Source organism: Periophthalmus magnuspinnatus, chromosome 14 (genome assembly GCF_009829125.3).
Source record: "Periophthalmus magnuspinnatus isolate fPerMag1 chromosome 14, fPerMag1.2.pri, whole genome shotgun sequence".
NCBI classification, from domain to species: Eukaryota; Metazoa; Chordata; class Actinopteri; order Gobiiformes; family Gobiidae; genus Periophthalmus; species Periophthalmus magnuspinnatus.
The window spans coordinates 12,826,447-12,847,851 of NC_047139.1; the positions used below are offsets into that span (position 1 = coordinate 12,826,447).

The 21,405-nt window shown below is 38.0% G+C and overlaps 1 protein-coding gene across 3 annotated transcripts in view; it reads left to right on the forward strand.

The window, feature by feature from the left end:
- LOC117381936 (myotonin-protein kinase) overlaps window positions 1–20,501 on the forward strand; it is a 31,597-nt gene extending 11,096 nt beyond the window's left edge. For 2 of the 3 annotated variants that reach the window (XM_033978992.2, XM_055226762.1), the window contains exons 3-16: window positions 2,885–2,976; window positions 3,937–4,020; window positions 4,664–4,759; window positions 5,182–5,330; window positions 5,619–5,712; window positions 6,481–6,678; window positions 7,721–7,969; window positions 8,421–8,500; window positions 8,607–8,703; window positions 9,480–9,712; window positions 10,615–10,739; window positions 18,654–18,688; window positions 18,817–18,891; window positions 19,207–20,501. In XM_033978992.2, the coding sequence (XP_033834883.1) occupies window positions 2,885–2,976; window positions 3,937–4,020; window positions 4,664–4,759; window positions 5,182–5,330; window positions 5,619–5,712; window positions 6,481–6,678; window positions 7,721–7,969; window positions 8,421–8,500; window positions 8,607–8,703; window positions 9,480–9,712; window positions 10,615–10,739; window positions 18,654–18,688; window positions 18,817–18,891; window positions 19,207–19,314 (1,715 nt within the window). In that variant the 3' untranslated portion in view covers window positions 19,315–20,501. The remainder of the gene's footprint in view (window positions 1–2,884; window positions 2,977–3,936; window positions 4,021–4,663; window positions 4,760–5,181; window positions 5,331–5,618; window positions 5,713–6,480; window positions 6,679–7,720; window positions 7,970–8,420; window positions 8,501–8,606; window positions 8,704–9,479; window positions 9,713–10,614; window positions 10,740–18,653; window positions 18,689–18,816; window positions 18,892–19,206) is intronic. The other variant, XM_055226763.1, reaches the window with a different exon arrangement.
- Window positions 20,502–21,405: the final 904 nt, after the last annotated feature.

Consider the following 21,405-nt stretch of genomic DNA (forward strand, 5'->3'; position numbering starts at 1 on the left):
ATAATGAAAAAACAAACTATTATAATGTCAAACACATTTTTCTGTGTAAAAGATTCTCACTTGTATTGCCTGCTCTGCTGCTGTGATAATTGTTATGTTGGTTCAGCGTTAATCAGCATAAAAAATGCATACAAATTTGAAACAAAAAGATTCAGTTCTTTTAAAAAGTCCTATATTGTGCACATTTTATCCTTGTGAGCTTAAAGCCATGTTATAATGTTGTTTTCTCCTCAAAAACATGACTGGAGTTGTGTTTTGTTTCATTCGCAAATGTCTGTGTAATCCTTTCCGCAAAACTCAAAAAGCTCTGTTTCACCTTGTGATGTCATGAAGTGGTAGTTTTCAAGTTAACACTTTTAGTTCAGTTTTACCTTTCGTTCACTTCCAGGGCTGAAATTGTCCAAATGATTGTAGTGAAGATGTATGCAGTTTAAAAACATAGTGGAGCACTTCCTGTATCACCACATGACATCACAAGGTGGAACAGTGTGTTTTCTGTTTGAGAGAAGAACTCAGCCTAAATATGCAGGGTTTGTGTGTTAAACATGTGAATGAAAAACACACAACTCCAGGTGTGTTTGTGAGGAGGAAACAACATTATGGCAAACATAAAATTGCGTAATATGGGAACTCTAACATATTCTTGGTTATATCTCATTTATGCTGAAGGTCTAGATGTCCTCTTGTCTTTTGTTTACATATATATATATATTTTTTTTATTTTATTTTTTTTGCAGTTGAGGGCATTGTTTTACCCTGTACAATAATTTTTTTACGGTTCATATTGTGCTTGTTGACTGTCTCATGGTGGTGTGTATCATCACTGGCATCACATAGACCTGTCCTGACATGTCCTATGCGCTTGTCATTGTCAGACTGTCTGCTAGCGCTAACACGACTTAGCTTGTTTATCTGCACAGCTCTATTCAAGTCATATGCCAACTTGCCCCCTATCAGAATGTCAACAATGAAACTGTTTTTTTAGTAGCCTAGCATATTGTTCTTTTGTTGGTGTGTTTCATTGCCATTTGAAATATAGTGGGAGTTTATTGTGCAAAATAAATTTGAGTCATCTATGTAGGGGAGACAAAGTATGGCTAAATCTGTAAAAAATACTCTATGATCTCTAATGATCAGGGCGAGTCATTTAAGGACCTGAACGTCACCTGCACTCTCACAGCTTGAAAAATGATAATACAGTCACAGCAGCTTTTCTCATTTTTAGTGTATGGACAGCATATATTACCACAGCAGAGGCTTTACTAGCACTGACAAATAATTGGCTGCAGGTGCATAGATTCCATTATTTATTTATTTCAGGAACATATTAATTAACATTTCTGTAAATATGCCAGAATTAGTCAAGACGGACTGTTTTCATCTGAAGTCCCTTGACAGATGTTAATGTCTGCCTAGAGGTAGCAACCCAAATAAGAGTCTCATGTGAGGTTTATTCTGCTTTCTGATTGGATAATCATCTTGAAAATCAAAACACTGAACACCAAAAACATCATGCGTAGACATTATGTCTACTGTTTTTGTAGTTAACACTAAATCAACATTACAGCCGTTATCAGTAAAACTGATAATAATATTATCAGTAATATTTGTTTGAACATGTTTACCTCGTATCTCGGCACAAAGAAAGGTCAAGTTTATAGAATTAAGTTGGATGAAACAAAACACAACTTATGTTTTGGATGAGGAAAAAACATTATAACATTGATCGGAAAACAGTGTAAGACAGGCCCTTTAACTAATCAATTGCTTTTATCAAAAGATGAGCATGACTTTCTCACGATGTTTAATTAGAGCTTTGGCTGCTGTACAGTCCGGTGGCATGTGTACAGCCCACACAAATCTCCTCCTTGTTCTAGTATTTTCCAGTGAAGATGACTTGCTTGCCATAAAGGGAGTTCCTCTTGGACAATAACTGTCTGTGTCTGCGGGGGCGCCTAAAAATAGCAGCCATTATTCACGAATCCTGGCATATTTTCCAGACCTATATTTTTATTATCATTCCGCTGCCTCTGCTCCGTGAGACGAAAGTGTGTCAGAGGTGCACCAGTGTAAACGGGAAGAGAGGGACTGCTTTCCGACAGTATGTGTTTAGAGTTGTTTCTTACTAAATTAAGTCTGGATAAGTGCCAAGTTTTACAGATTAAATAACATTATAACAACTGACAAAAACTGACACTAAAGTACTACCATTTTAGAGGCTTACCTGATTATTACTGTCTTGAAAACATCAAAAACCAAAACTAGTGCAGTAGTCCAAAGTTATTCCTCATTTACCCTGTACATTTCAAGCATCCTAATTATTCTCCACGATGAGTTTATAATCACTTTTCACAAATTGCAGAAGCCAGAACAGAGTTTGCCAACACGTAATGTTAACTACCAAGTTAACAGTGCACTTCCTGATTCTCGGACAATAAAAGGCTTTATAATTACATGCTGACAGTACGCTACACATCAGACATCATTTGACCTCAACAGCTGCTTATACAATGTGTCTGCACTGAGGCAAGACACATTTTGCTTTAATACATGGGGAAAAAATCTTTAACATTGAGTAAAGTGGAGCACAATCTTGTCATAAAAACGACTGTGCAATCAGCACTGGGCCCCCTGGAGAGTTATGGAGCCATGTGCTTGTATGGACTGCTTTCAGCAAAAAAACGACGTTGACAAAATTGAGTTTTCCATCCAAAAATAGGTTGACAACAACAGCCGAAAATAGAACACAGTGGCATATGTGAAGAATCCAGCTGCAATATGAAGTTTGTTTATGTGGTGTTTGTGGAAAGTCTCTCTTCTGAATGTCAAGGCTAAAAACGGGGTTGTAAAATATAACTATTAATGTTTTTGTAATCTCCCACAGCTGAGCCTCTGGTCCGACAAGTGAAGAGGACCAGGATCAAGAGGGAGGACTTCCACATTCTCAAGGTGATTGGACGAGGGACCTTCAGTGAGGTGAGACTTAAAGGACCTGTACCCATTTTTTTCTGTTAGCATGCTAGTTGTTGTAAGTGTTACCATGAATGTAAAACTCTGGCTACAGAAAGTTGTGAAAAATGCGCTCACAAACTCATTGCGGTGAATAATTAGGAAGCAAGGAATGTGTTGAGAAATGAATTCAGACTGCTGCAAATGATGGTGAAGAAGGTAAAAGACAGTAAAAATCTGGTATAGGGCCTTTGATATTAAAGTGCATATAACTATTTATTTAAAAAAAAACACAGTTAAAATTTTATATATATATATATATATATATATATATATAATATAATGATATTAAAACAAATGTGGCCTAGTTTTTTCAGTTTTGTTAAATGAAAGTTTAAACAGCCAGAGAAATGCCTTCCTTGTGTGTATTCCCTGCATTTTGGATGGAGTTTTCAATGCTGATGAGATAAGAGCTATTTTGTATGAGCACTCAACCAAAATGCCCTTTCCCACAAATTGCCACTTAACTGAAGTATAACAAAGATTAAAAAGAAAAAAAAAACCTTTCATATGCACTTGATCCATTAGATTAGAACTGACCTCTGGCTGTGGTTACATGTGCACTCAAAATCCAATTATGATCAGATTTCCTTATATTATTAAAATTACACGTAAACAGCAAAATCATCAGTTTTCTTTCTGATGAGACTCTCTGATTACTCACATTGTAGTCATTTAAATAACCTTACAGGTCCAGAAATCAGGTAATAACAAGGTTTTCGTGTTCATGTAAACATAGCCGTTCTTAACAAATTATACAGTTTATAACACTACCTGCAGTGTATTTCAGATGATCCAAAATATGACCTAATAATATAATTAATTCTATACAATATCAGTCTCATTACCCAGTACAATTGTATTCAAGACATGATATATTGACATTGCTGCTGAACAGTAGTAAATACGTTTTCCTCCTCCCTTTAGGTTGCTGTGGCTCGGATGCGCAGCACTCAGCAGGTCTACGCTCTGAAGATCATGAACAAGTGGGACATGCTTCAGAGGGGAGAGGTAAACACAAATAGAGTTGAAATTGAAATATTAAAGGAACTGTATGTAAGATTTTGATCATGTTTAAATGAAATAGAGCTTATACTGATAAAAAAATAAATAAGCATTATAGTTGTTATCACATTGAACATGTCTATGTTATGATTTTGGTTCTCAAGACAATTATTCAATCAGACAGCAGAATCAGCCTCACATGATTCTTTCAATTACGTAGCCAGCTTCAATGCCAAAATCCAGGTTTAAACCTAAAAAAACCTTCTCTGATCTGAATCGGCACTACCTAAACCCCAGCACCTTCGGCCAAACATTAATCAGAGCTAGTGCAGCCTCTGCAGCTCAGTGAGTGAATTCTGGAGGTTCTGAGCTTTCATGTGAGGCACGGCCTGTCTATATACTGAGAATGAGAAAAAAAAATGTGTGTCCTCTATGTGCAGGTGAAGACATACTACATACATCCTTTAATATTATTTGTCTGATATGGCGTTTCCCCAAACACTCAAATTCGTGTTCCAATTTTGTGCATTACCCGTTTATTCGCTATACTTCATAGTGAACTACTTCTTTAGCCACAGCGACCTCGAGAAGGTATTGACTGCCCCTCAAACCACCATTAAAACCTTTTGCTAATGTCTTTAATTTGCAGACCGCGTGTTACCAGGAGGAGAGAGAAGTGCTGCTTAAGGGAGACCGCCGCTGGATCACAGAACTGCACTATGCCTTTCAGGACGACAACTATCTGGTATGGACCTCCTTTAGTATAGTACTGTGCAACCATTTCAACATTTGATTGTGATAGCCAAATATTTTCATTAAATATAGAAATCATAGTTTTTCTTATTTTAAAAAGGTTTTACATACTAATAAATCAGTGATAAATAGGATTCTGCTCACCTATGGTTATGTAAGCAATCGAGTATGGAAGGCTTAATGTAAGGAAGGCCTAATTTTATGCTTTGTTTTTGTCACAGCAATAAACTCATACAAATAAACAAACAAACATACATACATACAAACATTAGTGGGGGTCAGAGCCAAAACTTCATCATCAAGAGTCACACATATATTATCCACACATCCGCAAAATACATTTTTATTCTCAATTATTTTTAATCCTGGTTACTGGTTTGGATTGCTGTGACATTTGTGAGTGTGTGTCTGCAGTACCTGGTGATGGATTACTATGTGGGCGGGGACCTCCTGACGCTGCTCAGTAAGTTTGGAGACCGTCTGCCTGAGGACATGGCTCAGTTTTACTTGGCTGAGATGGTACTGGCCATTGACTCTGTTCACAGACTGGGATATGTGCACAGGTGAGTAAAATTATGTAAGACCAATGAGCTCCCTCCTTTCACATGCATCACTGAAATAAACAAATCTGATTGGACGGCTGTGTTTGAGCCTAGCTCGAAACACAATGGAGGTGACCAGACTGATATCCCTTTGTTTACAAATTAAGAGAGATAACTTTCTGGACTTATCGGGAAACCAGTTTATGGCCTTGTGCATGTAAACACAACTCTAATATGTTAAAAGACCAGCCCAAACTTCAAAAAGAGTCACATTTTTATCTTGTCTTATCTATCTCAATTTGACCACAGGGACATCAAGCCAGACAACATCCTCCTGACTGCAGACGGACACATCAGACTGGGGGACTTTGGTTCATGTCTGCGGCTTTCTGAGGATGGCTTGGTGAGTGTACATGTAGTCATAATCACAATCTTGGTCATAATTGTAATACTGCATTATAAGAAATATAATGGTATATACGAGCTAGTTTACAACTGTTTGCTATTTGCCCTACAAGATGGCTCATACCATGATTTTGGTTTTCAAAATCATGATTTTGGTTAAGATAGGAAAAATAAATATTCTTCTTTTTGTGATTTTGTTTTATTACATTATTATTTTCATAATAATGATATTACAATGCTAATGCTTTCAGCTTAGCAGGATTGTAGCAATTGTGTGTAATATAATGATAAATAAATCCAGGACTAAACCAGAACAAAACCCAGATTAACCAGAGCTGTGAACTTTGAACAGAATTGTATTATTCAATCTTTTGTCCATGTATTTGAGCAAAATTTGTCTTACCCTTGAACAAATAAATTATATAAGCAGCTTTTGATGTCAAAATAAATCCGCTGTGTACTCTCTGTAAAGCATTTTATTGTTTTATTTATCAGGAGGTGTGCAGTTATCATGCTAGTTAGTGTTAGCTTTACTGTGATGGCAAAAGTTTTGTGAAAAACACTTAAATTATTGCAACAAATAATTAGGATGCATAAGGTAAGTCAGGAATAATTTTGGACCATTGCAAATCATTTAAAATGAACCAGTTCTGTTTTTCACATTTTTTAGACAGTAAAAATCATGTACATTGCCTTTATGGTCTTGTAATACCCTGCTAGCTCCTTAACTGTATTATTTACATAGATGAGTGCTTGCTCTCCTCAGGTCCATTCGACGGTGGCAGTAGGGACCCCAGACTACCTGTCCCCTGAGATCCTGAGGGCCATAGATGGAGGAGGGGGCTACGGCTTTGAGTGTGACTGGTGGGCCCTGGGCATCTGTGCCTACGAGATGCTGCTCGGGTGCACTCCGTTCTACGCCGAGTCTATCACAGAGACCTATGCCAAGATCATACACTTTCAGGTCAGGACCACAGATGTGTATATTTAAAGGGCCTGTACCCAATTTTTCTAAGTATTTGAGCTAAATTTGTGTTGAAACAGTATATTGTATAAGCAGCTCTTGAGGTCAAAATAAGTTAGCAAAATGTATATTGGTTGATAATCAGGAAGTTAGCATGCTGAAATAACTTTGGACCAATGCAAATTGTTTAAGATTAACTAGTCCTGTTTTTCAAAATTTTAAGATAAAAAATATGGCAAAGCAAGAGCTGATGAACAATTTTAATCCATGTTGTATGTGAAATAATGCAAAGGTTCTCAAAATGTTTTTAATTAAAAAAATATAGTAAGTATAGAATAAGACACCTGATGTTTCAACATCTATCTGTATATTGGACACATTACTTAGAAATCACTCAAGTAAAAGTTTAAAAGTATTTGGGAAAACTACTACTTACTTAACAGTAACTGTCTGGACATAACATATGAGTTATAATTTGAAATTAATGTAATTTGACATTAAATAATACACAAAACCTGGTATTTTCAAAAGATTGATTGAAAAAACACAATGTCAGAAGGAGTTGTGCAACGACACAAAAAAATCATCTTATATTGTCAACATAAAGTTTTTATCACTTGTGGACTTACACACGATGGGAAAGGTAACCAAAAATTTGACTCAAGTAAGAATACTGTTGTTTCAATAAAAACATTACTCAAGTAATAAATAAAAGTATGCTGCAAGAGAAGTACTCTGAAAAGTACAATTTCTTAAATCTAACTGGATAAATGTAACTGAGCATTACCCACCATAATGACCTGAAACTGTTATCATTTCCATCCTAAATCTAAACCAAGGACATACGTACCACTACATTACGTAACATCACAAAAGCTACAAAACATTGCTTGTCGCCAGTGGTAACCGAATGCCACTAACAGTTTATCTTGTGGCATTTCTGTTATAAAACAAACAGTGGGTGGCACATGCTTGAAGTTGGGATCACTGAACACATTTAAAGAGGAGATTACAAGAGCTGTGCTGTTGTTTTAATTCACAGGAGTACTTTGAGTTCCCCCCATCTGGCCCGGAGCTTTCGGACAGGGCACACTTGTTCATCACGGGTCTAATCTGCGAACGGGACGTCAGGCTGGGTGGGAGGGGCCTAAGCGACTTTAGGACACACCCCTTTTTCAGTGGAGTGGACTGGAGCTCCTTGCACAAAGCCCCAGCGCCTTACGAACCAGAAGTGACCAACCCGACAGATACGTCCAACTTTGATGTAGTGGACGACTGCCTGAGTGAAATGGTACTGAAATGTATACAAATATATTTTGCTAAATGAGTTTTAATCATGCAATAGTTTTTAAAGGTCCTGTACACAATTTTTCCCCAAAATGCAAAACGTGTCTTGCTCCAGTACAGATATATTGTATAAGCAGCTCTTGAGGTCAAAATAAGTCAGCTGTGTATTGTCTACATGTTAATGACAATAAGGAAGGGTGCATTTGCATGCTAGTTATTGTTAGCAAAAGCACAGCAAAACTCCACACTGGTCTCTGACAGTTTACACATCAGTCCCAAAGTTAATTTGCCAAATTAGATAAGCTGTGTGTTTGTGTTATTATTTCAGGTAACATCAGTGAGTAGCTTTGACTAAGGGAAACAGACTTTTATGCACTAAAAAAAGAGCTATGCTAAGAGTACATTACAAACATTAATTCATTGGACCTCCTCTTTTTCACATCCGTTTGTTTCAGGAGACTCTTTCAGACTTGATGGAGCCAGCTCCTGTGGGGGTGCACCTGGCTTTTGTTGGATACTCCTACACTGCCACCAGGTGAGTTTACTGGGCTCATCCTCACCTCCACACTTCAGCCCCACCACAGCCCCTCTGCTCTGCTTTACATGTGTTTATATTTGTTTAACTGAGACTTGTTTTACAGCCAGACGGGGGCCTTGGACCGCAGCGAGGACATCATGCTGCAGATTGACCACACACGGCTCAGGGAGTGTGAGAGGCTGTATACCCCGGACAAACTGGTGAGGAGACAAGCCTTTGACACGTTTGATAGGCAGTAACAGAGAGTGTCAATTTTGTTTAATAAAAATTGTGTCTCTTTGATCTTCACACTATTTCGTGAGCTGTGTTTAGCTGTGCTGCACAGTCCAGAGCACCTATTCTTTTTACTGTTGGTCTGGATCCAGACACTGAGCAGAAGTGCCCTACTTTATCTCGCTCACATCATAACTGCCTTTGTAAAGTGGGACAGGCATTAGTTGTGCACAATCTGCTCTCCGAGTAGCAGTAGCTTAGTACAGACATTTGCCTTTGGGCAAGAGGCTTCACTTGCAATGGTCAAGAAATCACATCTGTGTTAGTCTGCCCCACGGCAGTTGTGGCAGTAGCAGTAGCTTGACATCTCAAGTGTTGATTGAATGAATAATGCTCTGTAATATTCTTGAAGTTTTTAGAAATGGTATATATATAAAGTCATTGTATCATGTTTCTAAAATGTATCAAAGTAAAAAACGTTTTTTTTTTAAACAAACCATATATTCGCAAGTCATGTGATATTACCGGGATGTGTCGATGGTTTATTCACACAGACTAGTCAAATTAGCTGGCGTGACACGTTATGATAACAGTAATATCACATGACTTCTGAGAAAGTTTGCAGAAAGCATGAGCAGCATGTCAGGTATGAGAAAACAGGTCTATATAAAAGAAGTCCTTTCTGAAAAACGACTGTTTATGAAAAACAAAAGAGTCCAAATGAAGTATGAAAAAGCACTTACTAAGTCTCTGTTGTGCTCAGAGGCAGCTTTGGCAGCTCCGGGGTTCTCTGCCTGATAACCTGAACGTCCTGCTGCAGCTGCCTGTATCTCTGGGACATGGGCCAACTGTCTCCTCTATGTCCACTACTGTGTCCACAATTTCCACTATGTCCACAACTGTGTCCACTGTCCCATCTGTGTCCAATATGTCCACTCAAACCACAGAGGACGAGGAGGATACCCACATATCTACTGTTCAAGAAGACCTGCACAGGTATCTGCACCAATGCACCTGACTCGAGGACTACAAATGACCTTAATATATGAATAAACCACGGAAACATTGCTTTGTAGTTACTCTTGTGTGCGCTATTAGCCTGCTAGTTGTTGTTAGCATTGATGGCCAAACTTTGCTCTGGTCTTGTGAAAAGCGCTTATAAACTCATTGCTGTGAACAGTGCACCTGGTTATTCCGCTCACTAGAACAGTAATTATGTTCAGTGGTCATAATGCTAATGAAGTTTCAATGCTAATAAATATTACACAAACATAATGCTAAACTGACCAAACAGAAATAATCCACATGTCAAAACAACTGGGCATTTAGTCAGTGACATCCACTCACAGCTTCCTGTCCACCGCCTGATTGTTTATCGTTTACTCTGATCCCCATTAGCATCTGGCAAGGCAGGTTTATTTGTATTTACACAATTCTTACACAAAGCAATTCAAAGTGCTGTACAAAATAAGAAAGACATTTAAATCATCATTATCTGCAGTGTAGTGAGTCAGCTACTCTTCCTGAGGTTATATCTGAGACTATTTATTGATTTTAGTGTGACAGTCAAAAAAATAAAAGTGATACAACTGGGGTAGAAAAGGGCAGCGCTAGGAATGCATTAGGAAAGTAAGGATTTACCCAAAAAAAAAAATAATTTTTCAAGTTTTTAAAACAAATGCAGTTTGTTTTATTGTTTTTAAATAAACATTGTTTTTATCCTCATATCAGATCTATTAATTACCAAAACCTGAGCTCATTGCCATAGTCTCCTTCCTATTCTGAACACCCATTGCTGACAAACTACATCATTATGGTTGGCCTAAGTTAGTCCTGAAGTCATGGCACAAAATTGCAAGTGCACTGCCCATATAAATGTGTTTTTATTTTCTCTCCAGACGTCTGCAGGAGGCGGAGAGGAGGTGTGGTGAGCTGGAGCAAGAGATGGACAAGCTCAGAGGAGAACTGAACGACTGCAGAGCCACCAAGGCCTTAAACGAGAGTCCGATAAACCTACAAGAAGGTAGCACTAGCTTCAGTTTGTTTAATTTCACACGTGGTTGGGTAGTTTTTGGGGTAGTTTTTTTTTAGCTTTTCCTCATCAAAAATATAGCTGCAATTTTCTTTGTCTTCATTGTGCATTTGATTTTCAGCTAATTTTGATGATACCACTTCACTTGGCCTTGTTGCAAGCATTGTTGAGGGCAAAGAGATTATTCAAATCATTTCCATGTGTTGAATCAGGGATGCTTTGTCCAAACAAGCGATTAAACAACATTAAGCTAAATTTGCAGCATTGCTTTTGTCAAGGTGATGCTGACAGACAGTAGGAAAAGCAAATCTAAAATCCAATATCTAGCAGATCATTACTTTCAAGACAAGACATGTTACTGTGTATTCAAAAAAGAAAATTGTCAAAACCCCCAAAAATTCTCAATCTACCACCTATCAGTGACCTGCGCAGCAAGATGAACTCTCACAGTATTCGTGATAAATTTGGTTCACAAATTCCCGAGAAACCATCTGGTCCGGCTCAGGGCAGCATTATGGTTTGGGAGGAAGCCAAAGGTGAAGCACTTAAACAAACCAAAACAAACACGAATGATGCCAATGGACGTACTTTAGCCTACTTTAAATACAGACTATTTTGTTTTTGGAAAACATTCAGAGGTAAGCGCTTTGTGCATTTGTGAAGGAAAAGATGTTTGAGCTTTTCTCTCAGCTGCACTTAACAAAAGTTTGTTTCTCTGCTGTTGTAATGCTTCAACCAATCAGATTCAAATAATTGTAATGGCGTACTGCGTTTTCCAAATGCTTTCAGTGAGAGCCATCCCAGACTGATAATGTGTAGAACTCAATTTTGAGTTCTACACATATCAGTCTGGTATGAGCCAGGTTAGTCTATCAGACCAACCCTTCAGACATTAGCTGTACTTCTTACTGTATATTTACCCCCAAAACATTTAGACAGTATTCAAAATTAGAATTCCCTCTGTGCATAGCTTTTTATAGTCAATCAGACAGCAGAAGCCTTTATAAACAACCCAGCCATTTTTCTGTACAGGTACTCCAAATGGAGAAACAGATTCAGTTTGGGTCGTTTTAGTAAGATTTCTTTTTAAGGTGTTAAGCTAAGGTATGAATGACTTTTGGGATGTTTTGATGATGTCCAATTCACATAAAAAAATCCATATTAAAAAGCATCCCTGTCTTGCCCTCTATCTTTTATCTCAGAAAATGCTCTCTTATCAGAGCAATATAGTCCCTTTGACCTGGCCCTGTTTTCAGTTGAGCAGATATCTGAAGTAGACCACCGCACAGCAGGCACTTTACGGTCAGTCCTTCTTCAGCAGTTTGGAATGGGTTCCAGACAATATGAGACGCTCTGAGTAAACAGAGTGCTCCGGCTCACAGCGTGTGCTTACACTGAGCCCAAGTCAGAGTAAATAGTCCCAGAATAGCCCCCATCTGATGGAGCACGGAGGGACGTGGGCTGTAAATCTGTGCGGAGGTAAGGCGCTTCCTGCTGGACAAATTGGTGCATGGAGCTGTTAGTATTTGCAAATATTGTTGTCAAAAGTATCGAAAACCAGCTACCCATCGATCCTAAAACTAGTATCAAAACTAGATACTCATTTGAACAAGTATTGATCCTAAAAAGTCACATCAACAGGACAGAAATGAACCTGTATCAAATCTCAGAGTATAGTATATGCACATGGACCACTATGGAACCTACCTGGTGCTGGGATTACATAGATATGAGACCATAGTGGTATCATTGTAATATCGGAATTGGTATCGAGTCTATTCCTTGTATCAAAATTAAGTTTGAAATTTTAATATTGTGACAACACTAATTGGGTATATTTGCAAAATATTGGGGGATATTGTGGGATTACTTTACTTTACAAAATCGGGAGCCTGGTCACCGGTGAATCTCCTCGAGTCCAGATGGACATGATTAACTGATGGATTAGCCAATCAGGGAAAGCACGATCCATACGCATCAAAACTAATATGGCTGCTCATGAGGAAAAAAATACAGAAAGAAATAGCACATGGGACTCAAAAACTTTGTTTATATTTGCAAAATGAACGAGCAAAGCACTCATTCACTAAACTAATCTGAGATGAGACAAGTTTGATTTTATTCAAAATGATGACCAATGGTGACCAGCGAGCTCCTTTGTTTCACATGAATCACTGAAAAAAATAACAGATCTAATTGGATGATCATTTTTATTCTGGCTTGAGACATGACGAAGGCGATGGGAACAAGGCTTACATACATCTAGGGATGGGACGATATACGATAATATCGCTAGTCGCATTAAAAAAGGTCCGCAATGAATCGTTTGTGGCATTTTTTAATAATCGTGATCATCACGCACGATTATAATCGCCTGTACGGCACCACACTGGCTCATGTTTCCAGTTCCAATAACAATATTTAGATGTTAGTTCTGGTGTTTGCCCACTCTGTCATAGCACTGACACTTGTAGCTTCTGTGCTTATCTCTATCTGAACTATATTCTGTCAGATATCAACAATAACAAAGTCTGATCCGTAACTCTCCACAGGAACGTGCCAGTGCGCGCCTCACCCGTGCGCACAGATGAGATGCTAATGTGTGCACATCTTATATTTTTACCTACAATAATGCAAACTGCAGAATAAAACACCTTTTAAACAATAGACAAATTAAGTCTAATTCATACAGCTGAATACAAATGTGCCAGAGTGCATGGTCTGAATGCGCACTATATGCACAGAAGCAATGCTGACGATTATACACGGTATATTTTACCTACAATTAAGTCAATAGCAGAATAAACCATGCTTACCGATCGAGAACAGCATCCAATCCATCAAAAAATAAGGTCCTTTACTCCTGAGTCCACTGTGGGATCTTTACTCTTTGCCATGAACCGCTCCGGGTCAGAGATGCCGCTAGTTTAACTTGTACAAACATTCACAGTGTCCTCGATCACGTACGATCAAAGTGCGTAAAATGTGCCATTATGCACACATTTCTGCATCCACTCGGCTTCGGCCATTTCCCAATTCACCAAAGTGCCTTAATTGCATCGTTGTAAGTGTTCGTCGACGGGCACTTGCGTCACTTCCGATGCGACAAGGACTGGTCCATTTTGACAGCATGGCATTGAGGAGTACACATTTTCTTCCGGGTACGTCTGTTTATGAAAAACCATGGCATGTGATACATCATCCTGTTCCACTGCTCAGTGGCTGTAAGGGGAAAACGTCACTAAATGTGTGTAATGTAATTGGTTGATTCTACAAGGGGAAGAGTGGGGCGTAAACTTTCAGTCATCTGTAGTACTGATTCGCTGTCTGCGGCCTCAGTAACCCACAACCCCCACCTTATTGGCCAACACTGGTGTCAATCACAAGCTAACACGTGTGTTTAGCACCGAACAAAGTTGGCGCTGTCAGAAGTTTATTATGACTGAAATCGACAAAAGAAATATAAAGAAGTGACGGAGCAGATTTCATATTTGGAGTACATTCCTGCAGCAGGACATGTGGACATAATTTCTTTACTGGATTATATTCTCTGGACCTTTATGGAACAAATGAGACCAACTTTGTGTGAATATGTTGATGTTTGACAGAACCAGAGCGCTCAATGGTAAGTGAAGTCCAGATTCACACTTCGTGACTTTTCTGAAAAAAGGTCTTTCCTGTCAGCACTGTGGTGATTGCAGGTGAAAATGGTTTGCATATCCAGAAAGATAAGCACGCAGCTTTAATTTGATGTGTAGATTGTTTGTGCGGGTGATGCAGAAGTGTATGTACATTGCTATAAAGTTGTAAAGTAGGCCCGGGCCGTTGGAACGTTAACAGGTTAATAATCATCACGATAATATCATTAATCGCAATTATTTTGGCCACAATAATCGTGAGTCTAAAATTTAATATCGTCCCATCCCTACATACATCTCTATCAAAATACAAGATATCAAGTGTAACAGTACTTATACTTGAGTAAATGTTTTGGTTACTCTTCCCTCTGTGAGTAAGTGACAAGTGACAAAAGCTTTATCTTTGCAATATGAAATTATTTGAACATTTTTTATTTGAGCAGTTTCTTGGACTGTTCCTTTAGCTAAATCAGATGTTGTGTCCTGACTTTTAAAATCGTTGTTACCCGAATAATGTTCCCAAATACTTTTTACTCTGACTTGAGTAATTTCTTTTAAAAAAATAAAATACTTGAGATCAGGGCCCTAGCCTTCAGGGGGCCCTAAGCTGAATTTGCCCTCGGGTGCCCTGCCACTGCAGTGCTACATATTCATATTTGACAAGATTAAGACATCATCACAACCATTTATTTAAAAAAAAAAAAAAAAGACCCTAGAGGCTCTACTTAAGCAAGAGTACACTTACTTCACAATCATATCACTCAAGAAGTACAAAGAAGTGATCCAATGTAAGAGTTGCGTAAGAGAAACAATCTGGACACAACATCAGATTTATAATCATCAGATAATTTGGAAGAGCTGAACATTAAGCGCAGCTGTCATCATATGTGACTGTCACATGACATATACAAATATTTAGCACTCTAAATGTCTTTATAGTTCACAGAGGATATCAGCGCAGTTCTTGTGTTTACAATAGTAGCATGCTAATGCTGCTAAGTGGCTGGTGATTATTTGCTTGTGCTGCAGTGTAACTTATTATAATTGACGAACGACTGAACAGAGCGGCTTCTAAAGACGAGACAGAGCTTTTAAAAGACGCACAGCCTGTCCATGATGGTGAAAGTGTGACGCGGTAAAAGTAACACAACAGTCATTGTTATGCTAACAGTGGCGTGTTAGCAGTTAGCATGTTAGCAGTTAGCATGTTAGCAGTTAGCTCGTTAGCTCGGAGCGCAGTCTGCAAAGGGAAGTGGTAAATATTTAAACCAGGTGCTTATCTAAATAAATTACCACAACAAGACAAGCCACAACCACAAACAGCCAATGTAATAAACGGACTCACCTGCTGTCCTCTGTCCTCTGAGATCTGTCCTGTCTGTCCTCTGAGGTGTGTCCTGTCTGTCCTCTGTCCTCTGAGGTGTGTCCTGTCTTGCAGAAATATACACGTCCAACTTCACTTTTTTATCTGCAGGTCCAATGGCGTAAAGTTGGACATATTTCGGCTCCTCTCTGTAAAGTCCCCCTTTCCCCAAAACGATCTTCCTCTTGGCTCTTCATGCATTGTCCCGAACTTTAAATAAACTGAACTTCACTAACTTTCAGGGGTTTTTTTATGTGTAAAACAGCCATTCAAATGTCTCTCTGCTGCCTCAACACACCCAGAGCACACCTTGAGGGGAAAATCTGTGCTGCGCACAAAAAAATCGAACCGGAGTTGAAAATAAACACACAACAATTCATTCTGCGCTATTTTTCAATGTGAGTCAGTGAGTGTGACCGGGGACGAGCTGCTCCAGACAATTATGTGATTCACATACGTATTTGCGAATTTTATCAACGTCAGGCGTCCTCATGCGCCGCTACCAGAGTTTTAGCCGATGTGGCCGACGTGGAATGAAAACTCGCTGAAGATTCTAAGTGTTTAACCCCTTAATGTTCCGACGGCCCGCTCTCCGGCAAAGATCCGCGCGTAAAATTACGCGCGCGTAATTGCGTTTTACGCACTGTTTTGCAGCAGTTTTGCGTTTTAAACATGACGAAACGGACAAAACAAAGGCGACCGAGGACACTGTGGATGTTTGTACAAGTTAAACTAGAGGCATCTCGGACCTGGAGCGGTTCGTGGAACCGAGTGAAGATCTCACGGTGGACTGAGGAACAGAGGACCTTATGATTTGATGGACTGGATGCTGTTCCTGATCGGTAAGCGTGGTTTATTCTGCCATTGACTTAATTGTGGATCAAATGTGTATTATGTGTAATCATTAGCATTAGCTAATGCCAATCTGCGCCCCCCTCCAACCACCACCAATCATCACACACACACCACTTGGGTGAAGTGTCTTGCCTAAGAATCAGAATCAGAATCAGAAGACTTTTATTGCCATAGTCTGTGAACACAGTTCACAAACTAGGAACTTGCTTCGGTGAAAAAGTGCAACATAAACACACTGAATAAATACAAATACAAATAAGGGCATGCACAAAGTTAAAAAGATATGCTTAAAAAATCAAATGAAATACTAAGGACACAATGACAAAACTAAGGACACAATGACAGACGTTGGTCCGAGCGGGACTCGATCCTCCAACCCCTGTCACAGAATGACTGTCACATGTACAGTGTATTTTTAGTTTCCAGTGTGTATTTGTTTACATTTTGAAGTGTGTGTGTTTGTTCACTGTTTGCAGTGTGTGGTTTGTAAATATATATTTATTTTGACCCATACCACTTGTTTTGAATATATTTTATTTACAAATACATTTTTTATATATTGTGTTTTGATATGTTATGTAAATGTACAGTAAAAGAGCAGCTGGGTGTGCAGATACAGATTCCTCTTAGTGTGTATTGGTCATTGAATACTGTCACTTTGAACGGCATAAAAACATAAAACGACATAAAAACGAAGAAAAGAAACAGACTTTGCTGTGAAAATGACATGAGAGTGGCCAAGGTGAAGCCGTGCATTTCTGACCTGGTCTCTCAAAGGCAACAACAGAAGTCACACTGATTTGCAGTAAATATTCATTATTATTGTAGCCTAAAGGAAATTAGATGATGGGTGTGTGTTAAAATGTTAAAAAGAATAAAAAGCATAAATGCAATAAGTTCATTATTGGAATACATAATACAATACAAAATTAAAATAATTTCAGTGTGGTAGTATTAAAAAAGGTCATGTCTTTGTTAAAAGGTATGTATGTAATTTGTTGTGAGTTTATGCATTGTATTGGTTTTATTCTTTGAACACAGTGATGTTAATGCACGGTTTATTTTGTGCACCAGTAAAACATACATATGTCTTGAATTTGAAAAAAATTACATTTTATTTTTCAATAAAGAAGGGTTCAGTGAATGTGCATATGGAACCGGTGTGGTTCAGTACCTCCAACAAGGTTAAGAACCACTGATCTATCTACTGGAAATAAAACACATCTAATAGTTAGAGGGATATGTACACTAGTATAAACAACCGAGCGCCATTTAGTTCTCAGAAAAAAAACTTTCCAAACATTATTTTCAATATAAATGTATGGGGCCAATATAAATGGGGCCCTAAGCAGCTGCTTACTCTGCTTATAGGCTGGGCTAGCCCTGCTTGAGAGTAGTTTTCAAACACCATACTTTTACTCCTACTTGAGGAATACTTTGTTTACAGTAACAGTATCTTACTTGAGTAAAAGTTTGGTTACTCTCCACACAGTGAGAAAGTCTACAAGTCGCCTAACCTTTGAAAAATACTAATGATCTATGAAAGCTAAAGATAATTATTTAATGATTTATCCTTCCAATTACATTCACTTTAAATTAAAAAATTACTTGAGTAGGCTTAGTAATTTCCCACAGTACTTTTTTACTCTTACTTGAATAACTTCATGGACCACTACTTTGTACTTCTCATTGATTATTATTATTATTATTATTATTATTATTATTATTATTATTATTATTATTTTGAAGTAATGTTACTCTTGAATACAATTTTTGGCTACCCACCTCTGCTTCTTCTTGATTAATATTGTTTTGAAGTGACACTAATCTTATTTCTTATTTCACTATTTATAGTTTGTACTATCACATAATATCACAGATACACCTGTGTATTTTCAGTTGTAAAAGCATGTACATTTCTTTGCCAACTTTTGTCACTTTTCTTCATATTATGCATGTGCTCATGATGCTACTGCTAACATGCTAACACTCCAAACATATGCTTTATCACAATGGCGTCTGACAATGCTTTCTCTCGTCCAAACACAGAGCTGCCTGCACATTGTATGGACGCACCTGCAGATGTAAGCGCATTATTTACACCTTTACATGTTTTACTATTCGTTATTATAATAATTTATATTACAAAAATAGCAAGCATATCAGTAGAGGGCCAACTGCATCCTGTTGACTGATCTATCATGTGTTTCAGAGGGAGAGATCGCCCCCTGTCTGCCACTACCCGCTGGTGATCCCTCTCCACAGGCACATGCTTCTCTTTCACAGGGTAAGTTACCAGGAACTGGATCTTCTTTTGTCAAGTATTTAGTTGGATAAATATGGTTAATTAATGGACATTGAAAGTGGAACTAAACAATAAATCCTCCCTTTTTTGCAACTAAACTGTGTATATGGTGTTTGAATAGAATTGTTAACTGTCCCTAGTCATCTTTTGATCATTTCAATAAAAAACTAGGTAAATTTGTGGCTTTCTATCTACAGGTTAAGGCACTGGCAACTGGCAAATAAAATTGATATGTGTAAATGTATATTGATTTTAAAATATTTACTTGTATGATAATCCGCAACCATGTGCTTTTAGGTACGCCGGCCACAGGTGAGGAGTGAGTGCTACCTGTTGGTGTGTTGCAGAGGGAAGATGCTGACCAAAAGAGGGCGCTGTGACACTGAGATCGTCTGCAGTGTGTAGCTGAGACTGACCACAGTGGATAACATGGCAGGCAAAGACTGTCAGAGCTTCAGATGTCATGTGTGTGTGGACAAGCTCACATCCAAAGATAATTTAACCCAGGCAATAAGGAGGACATGAAGAGAAGAGCTCTGAACTGCCTTATGTCAACTTATACAGACTGAACTGCCTTATCTCAACTTCTACACTGCAAAAAAGTGACATGACTTGAACTCAGAATGTTTGTCTTGATTTGAGTAGTTTAACTAGTTTTGATTTATCTAATTTATAGGCCAAATGAGTTACTTTGTTTAAATACTGTAGCGTTCTGGTGTAAGGAATCACGCCAAATTTCTTCTGATTGTTTATTTTCTGAGCACAAGGGCTACTGTAGGCTGTAACCCACGCCAAAACAAGAGCAAAACAACAGCCGTCTCAACTCACTAAAGCCAGTTTCCTAAACAGACCAGGAAATGATGAATAGAATCTTCACATCGGCTTGTCAACATAGCAACCAAGTGTCGCACACAAGAGCAGTTACATTAACAGCAACACATAAAGAGTTACAAAAGTGACAATAGGTATCAACTCTGAACTAAACACAAAATATCAGATCATTACAGTATATTTCTGACTGTGAGGTATAGGTATATTTAATTAAAGGTAGTATAAAATATAATGCTTCAGTACAGTTTTTTTCAGTCACTTTGGCACGTTTTCTGAAACTTTTCATAAATCTGGCAAATCTTTAGCACACTTTGCAAAACTATTCACACAAGACACAAAACAATTCAAAATGTTAGAGCAAGTAAACTTTGTGAACAAAACATATAACGCTCTTGTAAAAAGGACACTTTGTGGTTCAAATATAAACACAGTCATCAGATTTATAAACTTATCTAACCATCATCCAGACGCTGGCCGGAGAATGCTACAACACTTTTAGACGTGTAGTGTGATGGAGTAGGACCAGTACTGTACTGTTTCTGCAGAGCATATGCTGTAAATATGTGTCAAATCAGGTTCTGCAAAAAGGTTTTTGTAATTTTGAGAAAAGGCTTGGAAATGGATAAGGTTGTGCGAGCATGATGAGTATTTGCTGCCTGAGAGAAAAGTTTTGAAATTTGTGCCAAAATTTTGCCTTTACTGTTACAGCAGTTGAAAAAAAACTGTAAAACTGTAAGCAAAGTAAGCTGTAAGCATGATGGTCTTCGAAAAATATAAATCTATACATATGTATATATATATATATATATATATATATATATATATATATATATATATATATATATACATACATACATACACACACATACATACACACACTCTCAAAATGAATATTTTCAACTCAAGTCGTGACAACTCCGTTTTGCAGTGCAGTCCAGCAGTGGCTATAAACTTACTTGAATAATGTCTGAGGTAAAGGCGTATTATGAGTGCTCTAACCACAACAGTGCATGGAGTTGGGTGTTTTGACTGAATCTGCACCTTAGACTGGTTTGTACTGTGTAAAAAGTATGTTTTTGTGTGTCGAAAGAAGGCACTTGTAAAAATGCATGTGGTTTAAAGATCCTATATTATGCAAATACACTGTTTTACATATATTTTGTTATTCCAAAATGAAACACATGTGGATGCTGTTCTTTATTCATCCTGCAGACGTCTCCTTCTCAAGGGCTGAAACTTACCTTTCTACATAAGATGTGGTTTCCCTTCCTTTTTATGAACACCCTTACCTGTACATCTGACTCGTTCAGATCATTTCTGAGCTCCTGTGGCCTTCACCATGAACCATATCCAGCTCACTACCTCCTTTATATGCACTGAGGACTAAGGTGGACTAAATTCTTTGACTTTATGATCATACTATACATTATTTTAAGTACTCAAATAAGATGACAATGCTATAGCTTTTGGAAAAATATCACAATAATAGCCTACATAATGCATAATATTGGATCTTTAATATTTGTTGTAAATGACACTACTGGGGGGATGTGTCAGGATTTAAAGGTGCACTATGCTACTTTTCGGGTGGGGAGGGGGAGTCCCCACCTACTTCTTTTCAATTCAATTCATTTTATTTTTGTAACGCCCAAAATCACAACAACG